Source organism: Sycon ciliatum, chromosome 5 (genome assembly GCF_964019385.1).
Source record: "Sycon ciliatum chromosome 5, ocSycCili1.1, whole genome shotgun sequence".
NCBI lineage: Eukaryota > Metazoa > Porifera > Calcarea > Leucosolenida > Sycettidae > Sycon > Sycon ciliatum.
The window spans coordinates 13,149,733-13,168,148 of NC_088647.1; the positions used below are offsets into that span (position 1 = coordinate 13,149,733).

General features: G+C 49.0%; 1 protein-coding gene and 1 long non-coding RNA gene across 3 annotated transcripts in view; one reads left to right on the forward strand and one right to left on the reverse strand.

Annotated features, from left to right (window-relative positions):
* Nucleotides 1-18,416, reverse strand: part of LOC135817676 (uncharacterized) — a 90,612-nt gene that overhangs the window by 58,077 nt on the left and 14,119 nt on the right. Inside the window, exons 6-12 of one of the 2 annotated variants that reach the window (XM_065330904.1) lie at nucleotides 17,461-17,694; nucleotides 16,534-16,779; nucleotides 8,054-8,161; nucleotides 2,332-2,547; nucleotides 1,563-1,808; nucleotides 786-893; nucleotides 117-329 (exon numbers count right to left, since the gene is read on the reverse strand). In XM_065330904.1, the coding sequence (XP_065186976.1) occupies nucleotides 117-329; nucleotides 786-893; nucleotides 1,563-1,808; nucleotides 2,332-2,547; nucleotides 8,054-8,161; nucleotides 16,534-16,779; nucleotides 17,461-17,694 (1,371 nt within the window). The remainder of the gene's footprint in view (nucleotides 1-116; nucleotides 330-785; nucleotides 894-1,562; nucleotides 1,809-2,331; nucleotides 2,548-8,053; nucleotides 8,162-16,533; nucleotides 16,780-17,460; nucleotides 17,695-18,416) is intronic. The other variant, XM_065330903.1, reaches the window with a different exon arrangement.
* Nucleotides 3,166-5,102, forward strand: LOC135816617 (uncharacterized). The gene is made up of 2 exons (XR_010553415.1): nucleotides 3,166-3,832; nucleotides 4,374-5,102. It is a non-coding gene; the product is annotated as an uncharacterized LOC135816617 (long non-coding RNA).

An 18,416-nucleotide genomic window follows, 5' to 3' on the forward strand; every position in this document is an offset into this window, starting at 1 on the left:
ATCTGTTGGGTTGGACACCTGTCTATCTGTCTGGCAATACTGTACTCTAACAGTCTACCAGCATATGGCAATGCAGTGCACCACTATCTATCTATCTATCTATCTTGTGTACATACCCTCTCACAGTCATGGCAGAGGTAGTACGCATAGCGCTTCATGGCATACTCAGCCGGCTTCTGGTAGAACTCGCTGCATGGATTGGTAATGGCCTCGTTTTCCAGCTCCTTGTCAACTTCCAACCGAAGTAGTGCTCTCTCCTTCACCCTCTTGAACAATCCGACCATAGGAATAGTGCGCGTATCCAGTGACGAATGCTCCATGAAGCAATCCTAGGGAGGAGAGGCAACCCCGCACATCAACAGCGGCACAAACATAGTTCGGCTATCGCAAGTCTGCACTGGTTATCAGCTAGCTACGGACAAACTGACTCAAGATCTGTTCCTTGTCCTGAAGCATCCCCATCCCCAGGTGCATATCAAGAATGGAGTAACAGTCACACAGTCATGGCCACCGTGATTTCCTCCCATTGATTCCGCCAGAAGCGTTCTCCAACATGTTTAATGCTTTACCATCTTGCTCACAAAGCCACTAGACTGCGTAGTGACATCACCATGCAGCCATTGGAAAAGTCAATTCAAGAAATACTAGTACTGCTGAAATACATAAACTAGTGTATCTCAAGACACACAAACATTGAACACGCACTCCAGAAAAGCATTTCAAAGTAGAAGCATCCCGACCACTCTGTGATGTCAAGCAGGGAATATGTGGACACGTCAACATACCTCGCAGCTGGGACATTTCAGGAACTGGAAGCTGATCCTGGGGCCACTCCACTGCTTTTCCAGCAGCGTGTCGCAGCAATGCTTATGAAAGATATGTCCACAGGAAAGCTGGAGAGTGAAGCACACAGTCATCATACCAAGCCTTTAGTATAAACACTCCAAATGTTCGGATGGAGAGCCAAAGATCAATCTATAAGAAGGAAAAAGGACCAAGGAACTACAAGTTACGCTATAATGTCCACTAACACCACTGCAGTTACTAACACCACTGCAGTTACTAAACATATAGCGTAACTTGTAGCTCCTTGGTGCGTTTTCTTTCCTGGGGCCACTCCAGCGTGTCGCTAGCTGAGTGTCACAGCAATGCTTGTGATACACGTGTCCACAGGAAAGCTACAGCAGTGAAAACACCACACAGAGCCAACACATCTAGTATCTCTGAACCGGAGAAGCTGGTGTACCAACATACATTCTCCAACAAAGCATCACCAACAAGTTGCTGACCAATACTGAAACAGACTTGAAATTCATCAGGATATCTGTGGCCCGAGAAGTACTGCATTTGACAATGCCAAAAAAACTCAAAAGGGGGTTATCAACCTTTTCTTCTTTCATAATGCAGTTGCGTGATGTCCACACAATTCTTAGTGCCACCAAAACTCAGTCCGTGATATGTGATCACACAAAGCTGTAAGTACATATTTATCTCAAATGGTACACCTAGTTAGCTCAGCAAAGGGCAGAATATTCCTACTGTGTGGCAGTCATTGAACAAACCTGTATAGCTGGAGCTTCTCCTAGCGTATCCGTGTAGCAAATAGCACATATATCGTCAGCAGTGCACAGAACTGATGACGTCTCTTCACTGCTGCTTCCGCTGCTACTGCTGAGGGTGCTGGATGGTGCCTGGTTGCCCTTGCGACACTGGCTTTGCAGGCATGGTAGACAGTTCTCTTCTCCAGCAAAACCACCACACAAGTCTCCACAAGGAAGACGCTTAGCACATGCGAGAAGGGACCATTGCTGTAAAAAACAAAACAAGTATGTCAAAGTAAATACAGTCCTTGGGGAAATCAGGGTAAACTACTACTCTGCCAGCGAGTTAACATATCATCTCCTTAAGATGGCATAATGGAAACAGCGGAACGGCTACCTTGGAACTAGCTGTTGATTATTTCAGTACATTAAATGCTAAAAGTCATATGACCTGGAGGGGTGTCGGAACCGGTGTGGCTGGCACACCAATAATAATTATTCCAGCTGGATTTTGGAAACAATTCAATATGGGCTAAGTTTGGGCCCAATTTTCCTACACTTTTTCACAGGGGAGTACCCCCGGCCCATCCATTGCCGCTCCAATGTCGAATACCTTCCGATGCCCCTGACCTGTATTTGATTCCTTGGAACGCCAGAGCCTGCGGAGTTTCCAAGTTTAACCAGACCTCTCTCAACATATTAATGAGCGGTTGGCTTATCATGCCAAATGAATAAAAGCTGGACAAGCCATCAATAGAAAGCCAGTTTCTTTTAACCCCAACACACTTACCTCACATACAGTGCTATTGCAGACACTGGTCACTGCAAAAGGAGATCGGGTTCCCGTACTCCTACAGAACCGACACGGCTCTGTCCAGGTGACTGCACTGGTGTCCACTAAACTCTGTCTGCGTTCCAGTCGCTCCTGTACTTTCTGCACTTCAATGTTATAGTTTGCCTTCAGGACCTCCATATCATGGAAGAAAGGATGCTCTATTAACTGATCCTAGAACAGACATATCAATAAAAAACAAGTAGCGTTATGAATCTCTCCAACATCACTGGAACTATTAACAATTAATAATTATTTTACTTCGCCATTGCCGAGCCACCGTGCTCACAGCAGAGACTTCTGTGTGTGTTATTGTTGTGAAGTGGACCACAAAGACCGCACACTTCCACCGAAACTGGGTGACTGCGCCCTACTAGATAGGGATTTGTATGGAAAAAGTCACTAAAAACCGCGGCCGTTTCGTTCTTATAAAAGCGCGGACAACCGCGATTGGTCCATATGTTATAGTCTTTTGGCCGCTGAGACGACTGGTTTTGGTCCGAAAAGGCTGCGATGCAGCGTTCGGCCCTTATTCCCAATCGAACACGGTTGAGTAAGTGGTCACGTGCTCATGCGTACACCAGTCGCCTGGTCACCGTGCCTGCACTGCCTGCAGAGTACAATTTTCACATCAAGTTGCAACTCAAAGGTTTAAAGCAGGGAGTCTTAAGAGGCTTTTACGACTCCCTGGTTCAAAGGTTCAACTCGAGTGACATAAACGGGCCCAAACAGGCTGTAAATGAGCACGTGACCGCTTACTCAACCGTGTTCGATTGGGAATTGGGCTGTTAAGTGATGACGTCACAGTTCCTTCGATACGCATAGCAACGATCCCACTGGGGACAAACAAAAGTAGCGTCGTCTCCACCGAACCAGTTGTCAGTGGCAACATATAGGAATCGTGTACATTTCTTCGTTTCTTCTTTGCTGTTTTCAGTGAGTGTTTTGTTTTCTCTTTGTCCTTGATCTCGACGGTGTTGTCGTGCTCATTACCTTACTGAGACGTCTCTTGTGACTGTAGCCAGTGTCACGGAGGATTTTATTGGCGTGACGAGGTAGATCGCCGAGGTCGAGCGTGAAAAACGCTCTGCATTAGTAGCTCCTGTAGAATGTCTTCTGGGATGGCGCATCCATGGTCAACAAAGCCAAGGTGCAAGACAGCATAAGAGATCGTGTAAACGATGTGAACTCCAAAAGGTAAGCTCCTGAACAAGTGGAAAGATATGTGTATTTACAAACTCTCTCTTCATCCATCGATTGCCGCTATGCATTGCATTTTGTCTTCACAGATAATCTGGACAAATAAACTATAATGACTGGAGAGTGCAATCGTGCTTGGGACCCATCCCAATGTCATCACATGGCTGTGGTGACTAGTGTATACCTGTACCCGAGAGAGTTTTTCCTCAACTGAGACGGAGTGTAGGTGGATGGATTATGAGAAATGCGAAGATGTGGAGTAAGTTGTGTCGAAGAAATGTGTAATAAAATAAAATTTACTTTACACTCAAACATACACTGTACACTGTACATGTACATGTAACGTCATGATAATGATTCCATCTTCATAATCTCCGCAACAGGTACGCCATACGCACCGAATACATGGTGTGTGTGCACGCGCGCGCTTGCGTGCGCGCGTACATGCACACACTCTCATGCGTGGCCGAGTTGGCCGGATGAACAGACCACGCATTTGCACGAGGTGTCCGTCATGTCATCGGAATGCTGTACTTTATGACTTTATTCCAAAATAGTATGTCTTGCCCCTGTCAAATGGAGTTTGTGTCTATGCTCAGCGGGTATCGGGCCACGACGCCACACTGCAGTCAGCGCTGGAATTAAAATAGCACTTCATGGATTATTTTAACTAATTTCCTTTGCGTTCATATGTACTTTGTTGAGCCTGTGGTTTCATTTCTGTGTTCTGTTATGATTGGCCTCTGGAAATAATCGGAGTGGATGTCATTTTTGTCATATGTGTGTGCCTTGTGCAACAGGTTCAAGGCTAGATGCACTTCACATTCGGCGTGCGATCTCGGCGTCTGGGACCTGATAACGTCTTGGTTGGATGGGTAATCAAGGATGATACTACTCGGCACACCAATGTACATGTCAATGTATTTTTTTACTTTTTCAGAGCTGCACTATTTACGGACGATTGTGTCTGTTAGAGAGGAAATAAATAGTATTCACAAACAAGTCCCACTTATTGTTTCTGTTTGTAAAAGGAAATTGCAATTTTTTGGTCATATTGTTCGTTCCAGCTGTTTGTCATTGACTGTTCTTCAGGGTTGTGTTGCTGGAGGTTGTGGCCGACGCAGGCCCAGAATGTCATGGCTTGATAATATTATTTCATGGACTGCACTTGACGTGCAGTCCCTGCTCGCTGCTGCACGCGATCGATTTTTATGGCGCTCGCTTGTTCATACTTGCTCTGTGACGCCCCGACGGCCTTAGGGCTTGTGATGATGACTATTTACGTCTTGATGCTTACTTCGGTGCTAGCGTGTTTCCCCCGGATTATTTCTTTCATCATGCGTGTTCTTGGGCTGAGCGAGCATATGCACGAGTGTGCAGCTACATGTATAACCCCGTGTATCTTTGGTTACACTTTGTTCTGCAATGCATGTACCTTGTAACAGTATGTGCTTGCACTGCTTTGTGTGGCCTGCGTATTTCAGGACTATTCAGTGCATTAGACCCAGGTTGGTTTGGTTGCCGGATGATCTCTTGTTGCGTCGCTCTGTGTTTTGTATTCATCAATTTCTGGGCTTGAGAATTGAGCTGGTGTGTGGTTCCCAATATCAAAATCATGCTGGTGCTCTGTGTTTCGATTATCGACTGTCCGAGCAGTCACGATTCATCACCAGAACGGTCAATACTGGAGTCTCTTGACGTGTTTGTCTTTTTGTGTTTTCGCCGGGAGAATTAGCGGTGACGTTGCACATAGAACGGCAGTGTTGCATCACTGCACGACCCTGCCTCTGCATCTGATTTCATGTCCCCAGGATCTGGTGCAGATACACCAGTCACTTCCTGTAAACACGCAAACAGCAAAAGAAGAGATCCCGCAAATCAGGAAAACCATTGTGGAAAATATCGAGTAGATCATACACTATTCAATAATCTGGAGTAATTACAGTGAGACAAACACTTCAGTGCTCTCTCTCTCTCTCTCTCCATCCTTCCAAAATACCCTGTAACAATTCCCTAGAATTATTATATTTTATATTTTCAGGACATCATTCGGAACATAATAACTTCTTCCATGGGTCTTCAATCACCACGGAGGGCGAGAATATATCTAAGTCATGCAGTTTACGGGAGGTGCGTGCTGTCATGGATATAGAGGCTGATATTATTGTGCCAGCGTGAGGGCAGAGACAGAAAGAAGACACTGATTTCTTGAACAACTCACCTACATATAATCGAATCCACAGGGAGCGCTCGTACTTTGATCCATCAGGACGCGAAGAATCTTCAAAGCACTCTCAAACACGGAGTTTTACAGTGGGCAGCCAATTTCACAGCCATTATGAAGGACCTCGACGACTACAGGAGATTTGTAGAGGAAAGAACAAGGAGTAAAGAGCGACAACAATCGCTTGAAGAAAAAGCAAAGAAAAACTGCTCTCTCTCCAGTCATTTAGATGCTGTTGCCTTTGACAACTGGTTCCATCCAGAGGACGCGACTTTTGTTTGTCCCCAGTGCTCTCCGTTGCTATGCGTATCGAAGGGGCCGTGACGTCACACTTAACAGCCCCATAAGGGCCGAACGCTGCATCGCAGCCTTTTCGGACCAAAACCAGTGGACTCAGCGGCCAAAAGACTACAACATATGGACCAATCGCGGTCATCCGCGCTTTTATAAGAACGGAACGGCCTTTTTAGTGACTTTTTCCATACAAATCCCTATCTAGTAGGGCGCAGTCAACCAGTTTCGGTGGAAGTGCGCGAGTTCGATTGGAAATAAAGGAGGAAGGGAGCGTCTCAGCTTCCTAGGACCAAGACCATTCGACTCAGCACCCCGAAGACTACAACTGGTGAAAATTTGATTTTAGGGTATATTTCCCCTTTAAAGGGGCACTCCGAGAATTTTTTCAGTAGTGTGTTCTCTTCATAGGGGCTTCGTATGGCCCCCAAGCCAAGGAATGGGGTCTCGCGAAAACTAGACCCAAAAAGTCGATATATGAAGCCAGGGAGGGCCAAGTTTGTCTCCTCCACGGAGGGTTTTGATAACGTCACGTATGATTAGGAGCTCAATGCAATCCCGGAGCTCGAATGGGAACACTGCTGAAACTGTCGAGGTGAAGCGTTGCAGGGTAGTTGTCAAGTTTGTTTCTTTCATGTCGTCGATGTGCCAGCTTCAGATTTCCTGTCTGTCATGCGGAGTTGCTGTGCTCCCGGCTGTTCGAACGATTCGAAGGATGAGGCATGCACAAATTTGACGTGGTTTATGTTTCCCCACGACGCTGAGTTGCGTCTTCCGTGGGTCAAAACATAGGCAGAGCAGCTTGAGTCGCCGGTGGGAAACCCACAAGCTCTTTGATCCAATAAAGTGAGATCGTTTGTGTTCAGCCCACTTTGAACCGACCTGCTTTCAGCGCAATCTGATGAGCGAATTTATGGCTAGCGGAGCGATGAGCAGCCAGTCAGGCAAAAGCGACCTCGTAAGCTCGTCGCGTGGATGGTGCAGTGCCAACGTTATTTTCGAGTTCAGGCGTGTCCGCAAAGTCAAGTTCCACACCGAAAACAACATCTCTAAAGGAATCACTTTACCTCAAAGCGAAAACGCGAGCAGGAGAAGGGATCGGACGAGGAGCTGGTAAGTGTTTAGACAAGCTGACGGGAAGTCGGGGTCATGCGAAACGCATGTCAAAGCGCTGTCAATGCTAACAGCTCCATCGCTCTCTCGACAGCAAAGGCAATCGACTGCCCTCTGCATCACTCCACATTTCTGGCAGGAACATCAATCGTTTCTTCCTTGTCGACCAGTGAAGTTGTCTGCTCCAATCTCCTGGCCCTCATCACGCTGCGCTTCTACCAGGGGCACCTGAGGAGACCCTTCAGGTTTCTTGGAGTATGGCCGCAGTTGTGAAGCTCGGGAATGCCGACCAAACATCGTTCTTCATCCCCAGCAAATTCAAACAACTAACACCTTTGAATGCAGGGAATTTGAATACTAATCACATGTGACGTCATCAAAACCCTCCGAGGAGGAGACAAACTTGGCCCTCCCTGGCTTCATATATCGACTTTTTGGGTCTAGTTTTCGCGATTCCCCATTCCTTGGAGGCCATATAAGGCCCCCATGAAGAGAACACACTACCGAAAAAATTCCCAGAGTGCCCCTTTAACCGTGGCTCAATAGGCTGTATTCCGGAGCATTCACGCAGTAAGCAAGTGATTGGTGCATGTCAGGGAAACTCTCATTGCTGCTCAGATCCAATGGAGAGCACCATGCATACCAGGATATACATCTCAATAATGTGCATTGCATCATACAATTATGATGATATCATCTTGTCCAGTTCAGGCTCTGAGTGCATGACTGCAGTGGATATCAGTCTTTTTCTGGAATATACATTAGTCTGACCCCCGGTGCGGTGCCAGGTTTTCTGCTATATTTCTCAGCTTGGCCAAGTGAAGCTTTGTGAGTTGCACAACATCAACTTACTTCGCAATCAGGGCATTTGAATTCCTTGTAGCTGATCCTGAGGTGTGCCCATAGTTTAGCGTGCTTGTCTTGACAGCAATGCATGTGGTAGATGTGCCCACACCTCAGCTAACCAGGCAAAACAACACACACACACACACACACACACACACACACGTGCACACACACACACACAGACACACACACACACACAGATACACACACACACAGACACACACACAGATACAGACACAGACACACACAGACACGCACACGCACACGCACACACACACACACACACACACACACACACACACACACACACACACACACACACACAGAATAATCCAAAGCACTAGGCGTTAGTGAAGCCAGAGCAGACCTTTGAATTACATCACCACGTAAGTGCCCTTTCCCACTGGAACTACCATCCCAATGACGTGATGTGTGACCCGAGGCTTTGCCCTTGGCACCTCCTAGGAATGTGCAGCTTTTCTGTTTGCAGCTTCTACAAGTTCACTGCATGGAGTACGGTTGTCGCAACAAAAACTGTACTTATTGTCTTGATGAGGCGGTGGATCACACATTGTACATGTAGGTAGTTCCATTGTCTTGCCATGGTTACCATGGTTCCCGGTCAGAGTGTGAGAGTAACAGTGCAGTTCTAGGTGCCGCTCAGGGATCAATCAATGTAGCAGTGAGTGCTTGCTAGTCACTGGGACGGTCAGTTGTTTGTCGGGTAACTCACACTTCTAACTCACACACGCCTCCTTCAGCACATCTACACATCTACACATCTACATAGCTAAACATGCAAACAAGTTGCTACATGTAGTATGTATGGCTTTCTCTGACCTATCACATCATTTGGCACAGTCTGGAACAGTCTGGAACAGTCTGGAACAGTCTGGAACAGTCTGGAACAGGGCTCTGCAGATTGCAGGCTAGTTGAAAATAATGCATCGGAGTGTACCGTATTTTACCGGTTGTAAGTCGATCCCGGTTATAGGTCGACCCCGTATCCGGAGGTCTCAATTCTGCTTTTCAAAGTTATCACCCAACGAAGCACTACTAACTACTCCCTGCTATTAACACAACAAATCATGTAAACATTCCATATTGGACGGTATAATGTCCCAATCCTTGAAAGGCCAATAAACTTGTGTACACATGGCGCACTCGTGCATGCAGTGTAGGTCATTTTTTTAGATACTGATAGTTCCCGGTTATAAGTCGAATCCCGGTTGTAAGTCGACCCCCACCCTTTCACTTTCTATTCTTAGTCGTAAAAGGTCGACTTACAACCGGAAAATACAGTAAACCAAATATAGTATACAATTTCGAATAATAATAGATATCGACTTGGAGACATAGAATTCATCGGCTTAACTTTGGGCCGAAAAGAACATGATCTGACAATGTCACCACGACTCAGTTTATGATATTTTTGGTATTGTATTGTATTTTATTATTTTACTTGGGCATTCCCAACAGACCCTATAGCCTAAGGTCTTTTTACAGGGTGCCCAAGATGAATGAAGTTGGTAAGTTCCTGGCGAAATGAATTGGGGATATGATTTGTGCGAAGGGATTCGGGAAGCGCATTAAAGTGGTCAGCACCAAGGAATGAAATAGATCTGTATCCAGCTTGAGCTTGCACAATGGGTAAGGAAAGCGGGAATAATTGACTTGGCCGCGGGTTACTCTATCTGTGTGAGCGCAGTCACGGCGAAGGGGGAACATGTCAGAGAGGAGTGAACTGCAGATATTGTGGATGCAACGGAACACGAAGAATATGGACTTAGTATGATATCTTTTGTCTAAGCTAATTATGTGGTATCGCTCAAGCAAGTATGATGTCGGCGTGAATGTGTCATGCTCAAATATGCATCTAAGTGCTCTCTTACTTATGTGTAGCAGCCGATCTCTCACTTTGTCAGCGAGGCAGTGGACGTAGGCAGTGCTGGCGTACTCGAGCTTGCTCTGGACTACTGACAAGTAGAACTGCCTTCTGGCCTGGACAGCAAGGTTCCTCCTTCCACGTCGAAAAGCACCTAGTTTCTTTCCGATGTCTTCCTTGAGGGAGTTAACGTGGGCACTGAAACTTAAAGTTGAATCGAGAGTCAGTCCTAGATACTTAACTTCGTCAGACGGGGCAATAACAGTCGAACCACAGACAATGCTCAGATTAGGTGGAGGATGTGCGCGTCTGCTGTGGATCAGTAGCACTTGGCTCTTGCTGGAGTTCAGGAGCAGGCCGCGATCTGTGAGGTGCTGCTTCACCACTGAAAAATCTTCTTCTAAGTAAGACATGGAGAATTCGTGGACACTTTCCAGAGGCATACAGGGTGGTGTCGTCTGCATGAAGAAGGCATTGAGAACGCAATGGCAGAGTGGGGACAAGTCGAGCGTAGATGCTGAATGTTGTGTCATGTACTGACATAAGGAAGTGCTTTATTTTACAGACAGACGAGTGTAGATATAGTGAAGAGTCAGGGAGGCCATGCCCAGCAGAGCATGGTATCGTGCGTAGCACGGGGGTAGTGAGAGGTCACGTACCGTCTATACATGGCGACAGACAGGGGAAGGACTATGCCGTGAATGGGTGAAAGGATAACATGATACAGGATAGGACATCTCCCCCTTTTTGAAAAAAAATTGAAGAGAGAAAAAACACAACAGCTGGGAAAAAACTGTTATGGAGCAAAGGCAAGACAGATACATGTACGGATTGTACATAGCCGGGCACATAGAACAGAACTATTCAATGTGCGGGAGAGCAATAGCAATAGCATGAAGCCAGAGAGAGTTACATGGTAGCGATCAATCTCTGCGGTGGCTGGATGTTGTTGCGAGCACGCAGAGTTGGCTGTGACGTAGGCACAAGCTGTTGTTGCGGGACTAGCGCGGCCGGTGGTCCTGCTGGCACCGGTCCGGGAGGAGTCACTGGCTGGAGCAACTTCACTGCACGACGGTTTCGGCGCAGAAGACCGGATGAGGTGGCGATGTTGTAGGAGCGATCGGTGAGTTGCTCAACCACTGTACCCTCGCGCTTGTCGTCGACCCACACTTTCGCTCCCAGTGGCAGAGGGGAGAGCGACTTGGCTGCGAAGCGTTGATCGAAGTGATCTTCTTGACGATGCTTAGCCTCCTGCTCCTTGGCCCGGAGAACGGTGATGTCTGGCCAGGAGGGTTGCAGGAGATCGGTGATGTCTGGCCAGGAGGGTTGCAGGAGATCAGGTGATGTCTGGCCAGGAGGGTTGCAGGAGAACGGTGATGTCTGGCCAGGAGGGTTGCAGGAGAACGGTGATGTCTGGCCAGGAGGGTTGCAGGAGAACGGTGATGTCTGGCCAGGAGGGTTGCAGGAGAACGGTGATGTCTGGCCAGGAGGGTTGCAGGAGAACGGTGATGTCTGGCCAGGAGGGTTGCAGGAGAACGGTGATGTCTGGCCAGGAGGGTTGCAGGAGAACGGTGATGTCTGGCCAGGAGGGTTGCAGGAGATCAGGTGGGCACGGAAGGTTGGTGCGGAGCCTGCGGCCGTACAAGAGTTCGGCGGGCGAATAGCCGTTGGACAGGGGTGTGGAGCGATACGCTAAGAGGGACTGCTGTAGACCACCTGGCGCACGGATGAGTCGTTTGGCAGTCTGCACGGCGCGTTCTGCTTCGCCGTTGCTTTGAGGATGCTTCGGGCTGCTGGTCCGATGCGTGATGTTGCACAACGACATAAACTGTGCAAAGGCGTCGGAAGCGAACTGTGGCCCGTTATCGCTGACGAAGATGTCCGGATAGCCGTGGACAGCAAATATGCTCTTCAGATGAGTAATGACGGCCCGTGACGTAGTCGATGAGAGACAAGCGACATCAATGTAACGGGAGAAATAGTCGACGGTAATCAGGTACTGGCGGCCGTCGACATCACAGAGATCCGATGCGATACGCTGCCACGGACGCTCGGGGAACGGAGTTGTCTGAAGAGGCTCTGGAGACTGATGACGCTGCTTGATACAGGTAGTGCACTTGGCGACGTACGCCTCGATGTCGGCAGAGATACCTGGCCACAACGACGAGCTTTACTCTTCGTGACACCTTGGTGACCATCGTGCAGCTTCTGGAGGATCTCAGGCTGTAGCACGGACGGAACAACCAGGCGAAAGCCGTGGCACAAGACACCTTGCATGTGAGACAACTGGCCTCGCTCACGATGGAACGGCTTGATGTCGTCAGGGACGGTAGCAGGCCAGCCATGGATGACGTAGCGCATCACACTGGATAACACGGGATCTTCAGACATAGCCTTGGCTAGGTCGGCGAGAACGGATGGACTCGTGAGATCTTCGGCAGTGGTTGATAAAACCATGCCGATGTCGTCTTGCAGAACGTTGTCAACTGACACCGATGCTGGCGCTCGTGAAAGCGTGTCAGCCACCACCAGATCCTTGCCGGGAACGTGTATGGCATGGACTTCGTACCGGAGGAAGCGGAGCAGCATTCGTTGGCATCGGATGGGAACCTTGTCCAGGTCTCTGGTGTTGATCAGTGGCACTAGCGGCTTGTGGTCCGTCTGCACTATGAACCTGGGAGCGCCGAAGAGGTACTGGTCTAACCTCTCGCACGTCCACACCGCTGCGAGGCATTCCTTTTCGATCTGCGCGTAGCCTTGTTCCGTCTTGGTCAGGGAACGGGAGGCGTAGGCTACTGGGCGCCAGTCGCCATCGTGCTTCTGGAGCAGAACACCACCAATGCCATAGCTGCTGGCATCTGCACTGACCATGATGGGACGCTTGGGGTCATAGTGCACTAAGCACGGGGCTGAAACGACGAGCTCTTTCAGCCGACGGAACGCGTCCTGCTGCGGGGAGTCCCAGAACCAATCAGTGTCGGTGTGCAGGAGCTGACGGAGGGGCGCTGAGATCGTAGCCAATTCCGGGATGAATCTGGCGACGTAGGTGAAGAGACCTAAGGCACGGCGAAGCTCAGGAACATTCGTAGGCTCCTTGAGGTCGTCAATGGCGGAGACTTTGCTGGGGTCGGGTTTCACACCGGACCCGCTGACGATGTGTCCCAGGTACTTGACTGACGACTGCTTGAGGTGGCATTTGTTGGGGTTCAGAGTGATGCCTGCGTCGGCAAGGACCTGACGCGTTGTGTCCAGCCGGTGGTCGTGTTCAGCTTCGTTAGTGGCGTGGACCAGAACGTCGTCCATGAATACCTCGGAACCTTTGACGTGGGAGAGGAAGTCCTGCAGACGTCGCTGGAAGATTTCCGGTGCAGAGGTTATACCGAATGGCATCCGGAGGAATCGGAACCGACCCACAGGCGTGATGAACGTGGTCAGCTAGGATGCAGACTCCGTGAGAGGCACTTGCCAAAAGCCGCTGTTGGCATCCAGCGTGGAAAAGACAGTAGATCCGGCGAGCCTAGCCAGTGTGTCCTCAACTGTCGGAAGAGGGAAGTGCTCGCGCTTCACGTTGCCGTTCAGCTTCTTTAGGTCTACGCAGATCCGTACGCGACCATTAGGTTTACGAACCGGCACCATAGGAGAGCACCAGTCAGAGGGACCCGTTTCCCGGACGATGATGCCCATTTCCTCCATACGTGCGAGCTCTTCTGTGACCTTGTCCTGTAGAGGCAGAGGCACACGGCGGGGCGGGCAACACCACAGTGGTACGGCGTGGCGTCGTCCACGAGCTTGATATCAGCTGGGGGCCCAACCATACAACCGATGGGCTGTGCTGGCTTGCTGGTACACGATTCTGCTGCATCTAAACGCTGGATCAGGCGAAGTCGGAGGCAGTCTCTGCGACTCAACAGGTTGGTAGATCCAGGACCATCGATAACTACGATCTCCATAGAGAACAGTTCACTCTTGTGCATGGTGTCTGCAGTGAACTGACCCTTGATGGATAGAGGTGCACCAGATGGACCAAGGAGTTTGGTAGTGGATGGTGTGAGTACAGGGCGTTGTACGAGATTCTGATACGTGGAGTGCGTGATACATGATACATCTGCACCTGTGTCGATCTTGAATATCAAATTTGTCGAGCAAACAGGCAGACTTACTGACCAGGCGTCGGTGGACTGGGAAGGACTGGCGTTGGATGACAGCTCTGCAACACCACCCATGAATGGCGACGGGGACGCGAGCGATTCATCTTCGACAGCTCTGGCACCACGCGTGGTTGCTGGAGTGGAAAGACAGACGGCGGCGAAGTGGCCCTGCTTGCCGCATGAATTACACTTGCGACCAAACGCAGGACACGCAGAACGGTTGCTCTTGTGCGAACCGGCGTGGCCACACCACGGACATGTTGAAGCTGCAGTGCCGCTCTTCCTCTCCGTGGACGGCGTTAGTGCAGGCTTCGACGGAACGCCGCTGCACTGGCGGCGACTCCTTGCATATAGCTGCTTTCCTCCAAAGCGGGATGCAGCATTGACCTGCGGCCTGGCGGCTTGCGCTGCAACGTCTCCGGAAATTTTCTCAGCCTGCCTGGCCCTGAGAACTGCGTCCGTGAGGGTGAGTTTTGCGGGCTCAATCAGCTGCAGCTCCTTGGCGACTTGACGATCCAGAATGTGAGCCACGAGGCGATCTCGAATTCTGTTGTCCTTCTGGTCACCAAAGTCACAGAACTTCGCTGCTGCGTGAAGTTTCCGAACAAATTCTTCCACGGACTCTCCTGGAAGATGGACGCACTGTTCGAAAATGGTCCTCTGGTGAAACACATTCAGTGCTGGCGTAAAGTAAGCGTCCAGCTTCGTCATGACCTTGTCATACTTGTCCTCGTCTCCAACGGTGTCGAATACCAGTTGATCGAAGACAGTTTCGGCCTCTGGGCCCAGCGAGTAGAGCAACGTAGAGATTTGCACTTTCTCGTCTTTCGCGTTGAGCTCTGAGGCGAGGCGATATCTCGCAAACTGGCGTTTCCAAGCCGGCCAGGCATCTGGAATGGAGAAATCAATTTCTACTCGAAGTGTAGACCTGGTTGACTAACTTCTGACACCATGTTGTGTCATGTACTGACATAAGGAAGTGCTTTATTTTACAGACAGATGAGTGTAGATATAGTGAAGAGTCAGGGAGGCCATGCCCAGCAGAGCATGGTATCATGCGTAGCACGGGGGTAGTGAGAGGTCACGTACCGTCTATACATGGCGACAGACAGGGGAAGGACTATGCCGTGAATGGGTGAAAGGATAACATGATACAGGATAGGACACTGAAGAGGGTAGGGCCTAGAACGGAACCCTGGGGAATGCCCTTAGTGCAGGTTCTACAGTCACTTGTTGTTCCGTTCACTTCTACGCGTTGCTGTCGGTGAGACAGATGCGACTTGAACTACTCAAGAGCATTTCCACGGATCTTCAGATTGTGAAGGTCATCTACTAGCGTTTGGTGGTGGACGCGGTCAAAGGCTTTGCTGATATCGAGCAGCAGTACGGCCGTATAGTCTGGTATCCATGCTTCTCTGCCAGTTATTGATGGCAAGTGTTAAAAGGTCCTCAGTACTGTGGTTCTGCCTGTATGCAAACTGTTCATTTGGAAATGATATCCGGACTCACAACAAACTGTTCATTTGGAAATGAGCCGTCAGATGAGAAAACAGACCTTATCACAAAAAAGTCATATTTTTGTTTGTGGTGCTATCTGATTGCTAGGAGCACCAGGAATCGTATGCAGAAAACCAGAGTTGATTTGGACCAGGGAAAGTAAAGTTATAGCCTCGACAGTAGGAGACCATTACAAATTGCACCTCAATTTTGGGTGCAATACCAACAATTGTTTCACCTACTTTGGATAATATTTTCTGTTTCCTTTGACCGATTTCCACAAACTTGGGCTTTCTGGAAAGCTCTGGCTAAAAGCAACCCGTTGGGCCCAAATCCGATAGCAAATAAAGCACAGCTCCAGCGCAACAAGCTACAGACATCGCTTCAGCGCTAGACTTGCGCCGTCACACGAAAATCGCTCGCCATTTCCATCTCCATTATCCCAGGACGCCCAATTTTTTTCGTGAAGATGCAGTGAGAGCTTCCAAGACGTCTGAGCCTGTTGCCGAGATCGTAGATCGCTTGAAAAGGGGGAAATCCCTGGTCTGGAGCGTTTGACTCGCGTGTAGAAATGCAAAGTGCCGTGACGTATCTTGCAGGCTTCGCATCTCGGGAACGCAGCATCGTGCCACGATCGCGCTTGCTGCATTGGATTCCTTGGAGTTTTCTCTTCGATTTACATACTTGGATTGTCCCAAAAGACCGATATTTGACTGAAATACGACGGTTTGTAGCTTGGTTGTCCAGACGCACCAGTGGGTAAACTCGCCAACTTTCAAGTGCACTTTTCTGCACTGTACAGTTTTTCGATAAGGTCTGTTTTCTCATCTGACGGCTCAAATGATATCCGGACTTACAACAAACTGTACATGTACGTGTTTATCTTGAATGGTACACAGAGTTAGCTAAGCCCAGACCAGAAAAATCCTACTGTGTGGCAGAGTCATTGAACTAACCTGTATAGCTGGAGCTTCTCCTAGCGTATCCGTGTAGCAAATAGCACATATATCGTCAGCAGTGTACGAAACTGATGATGTCTCTTCACTGCTGCTTCTACTGCTACTGCTGATGGTGCTGGATGACGCCTGGTTGCCCTTGCGACACTGGCTTTGCAGGCATGGCAGGCAGTTCTCTTCTCCAGCAAAACCACCACACCAGTCTCCACAAGGAAGACGCTTAGCACATGCATGCAAAGACCGTTGCTGTTAAGCAAACAATAAAAAGCATATTGCAAGTCTCGTCTACTCGGGGAACTAGCGTACCAGACATTATTCTCCTGAAGATGATAAGATGGAAACATCGGATAGGCCCTGGAGCTAGACATTGAAATTAAGTGATAATCTCTGTCTTTGATTTCTTGGAATGGCAAAGAGTTTCCAAGTTTCAGAAGCCCTTTAACAGTTATTCGAAGTGAAGTCATCAGGTGAGGGTGATGCTTCTTCTGCCACGGTCTACAGGTGCCGACCAGCACAGTGTATGCTGTACATGAGGCCAACATCGGCGTTCATCTCACACACCATATACATGCTATACACAGCCCCAACACACCCACCTCACACATAGTATGTATGCTATACACTACCCAAGCCCATTCACCTCACACACCATATGTATGCTATACACAGCCCCAACACACCCACCTCACACATAGTATGTATGCGATACATTACCCAAGCCCATTCACCACACACACGCACACGCACACGCGCACACACAAACGCACACACGCACACAAACGCACACACACGCACACACGCACGCACGCACGCATGCACGCACGCACGCACACACACACACACACACACAGAGTTACTATACATTACCCCAACACACTCACCTCACACACAGTGCATGCTGTACTTACTTAACCCCAACACACTCACCTCACACACGGTGCTATTGCAGACACTGGTCACTGCAAAGAGAGACCGGGTTCCCGTACTCCTGCAGAACCGACATGGCTCTGTCCAGGAAAATCCACTGTGCGCATCGGTGACTGCATCGGTGTCCACGCCTTTGCGCAGCAGTCGCGCCATTACTTTCTTCTTCTTAATCTCAGATTGTTCCTTCATGTCCTTCACCCTGCTATCAAACAGCGGATACCTCATGAACATGTCCTGTAACGAGTCGCGGCACAATCAACATACACATGTAGTCAACATGAGTGTTTCAGAACGCGTAGCGTACAATTGATTGGAAACCTAGGCTAAAACAGGCGTGTTATCCCTAACTACACCACAATCAGCCAACTCATTTCCACCACACAGCCAATATTTTACCCTTTAACAAAATCGCCATATCAGGGGAGGGGGGTTGTAAACTTGTTATGGTGTGCAAGCTCACAAAGGAGCAGTTTCTGTAAGTCTCAGTCTGCATGCCTAAATGTCAACCTCCGAGGGCTAAAACACTTTTCGGCGGATGGTGTAGCAAGTTACTAGCAACCAGTGTCAAACATCAGCCGCAAGTCTATAAAGTACTTGGAAGTAAGCACACTTATCACAATATACTGTGTAGTAATGATCCCGAGCTAGCAACCCATAGCAGTGCCGAGGAGCACCCGACACTGCTGAACATTGACATTATCACCCAGAGTCAAAAACAAGTCACCAGGAACATTTTCACCCCCAGAGTTCGTTCGTCTCAACTGACTCACGTCGTTCTACCGTAATAGGGTCACGAAATATCACGAAAACGCTGCACTGAAACTAGCTTCACTCAATGTAGACAACAGCAAAAAGCAAACGGTTTTTTTGCAGCACAATCTTCTGTATGTACCACGTACATGGGTGCAGGTTTCTAGTTGTCATAGCAGCCAAGTGAACTCTCAAGTGAGCTCAAG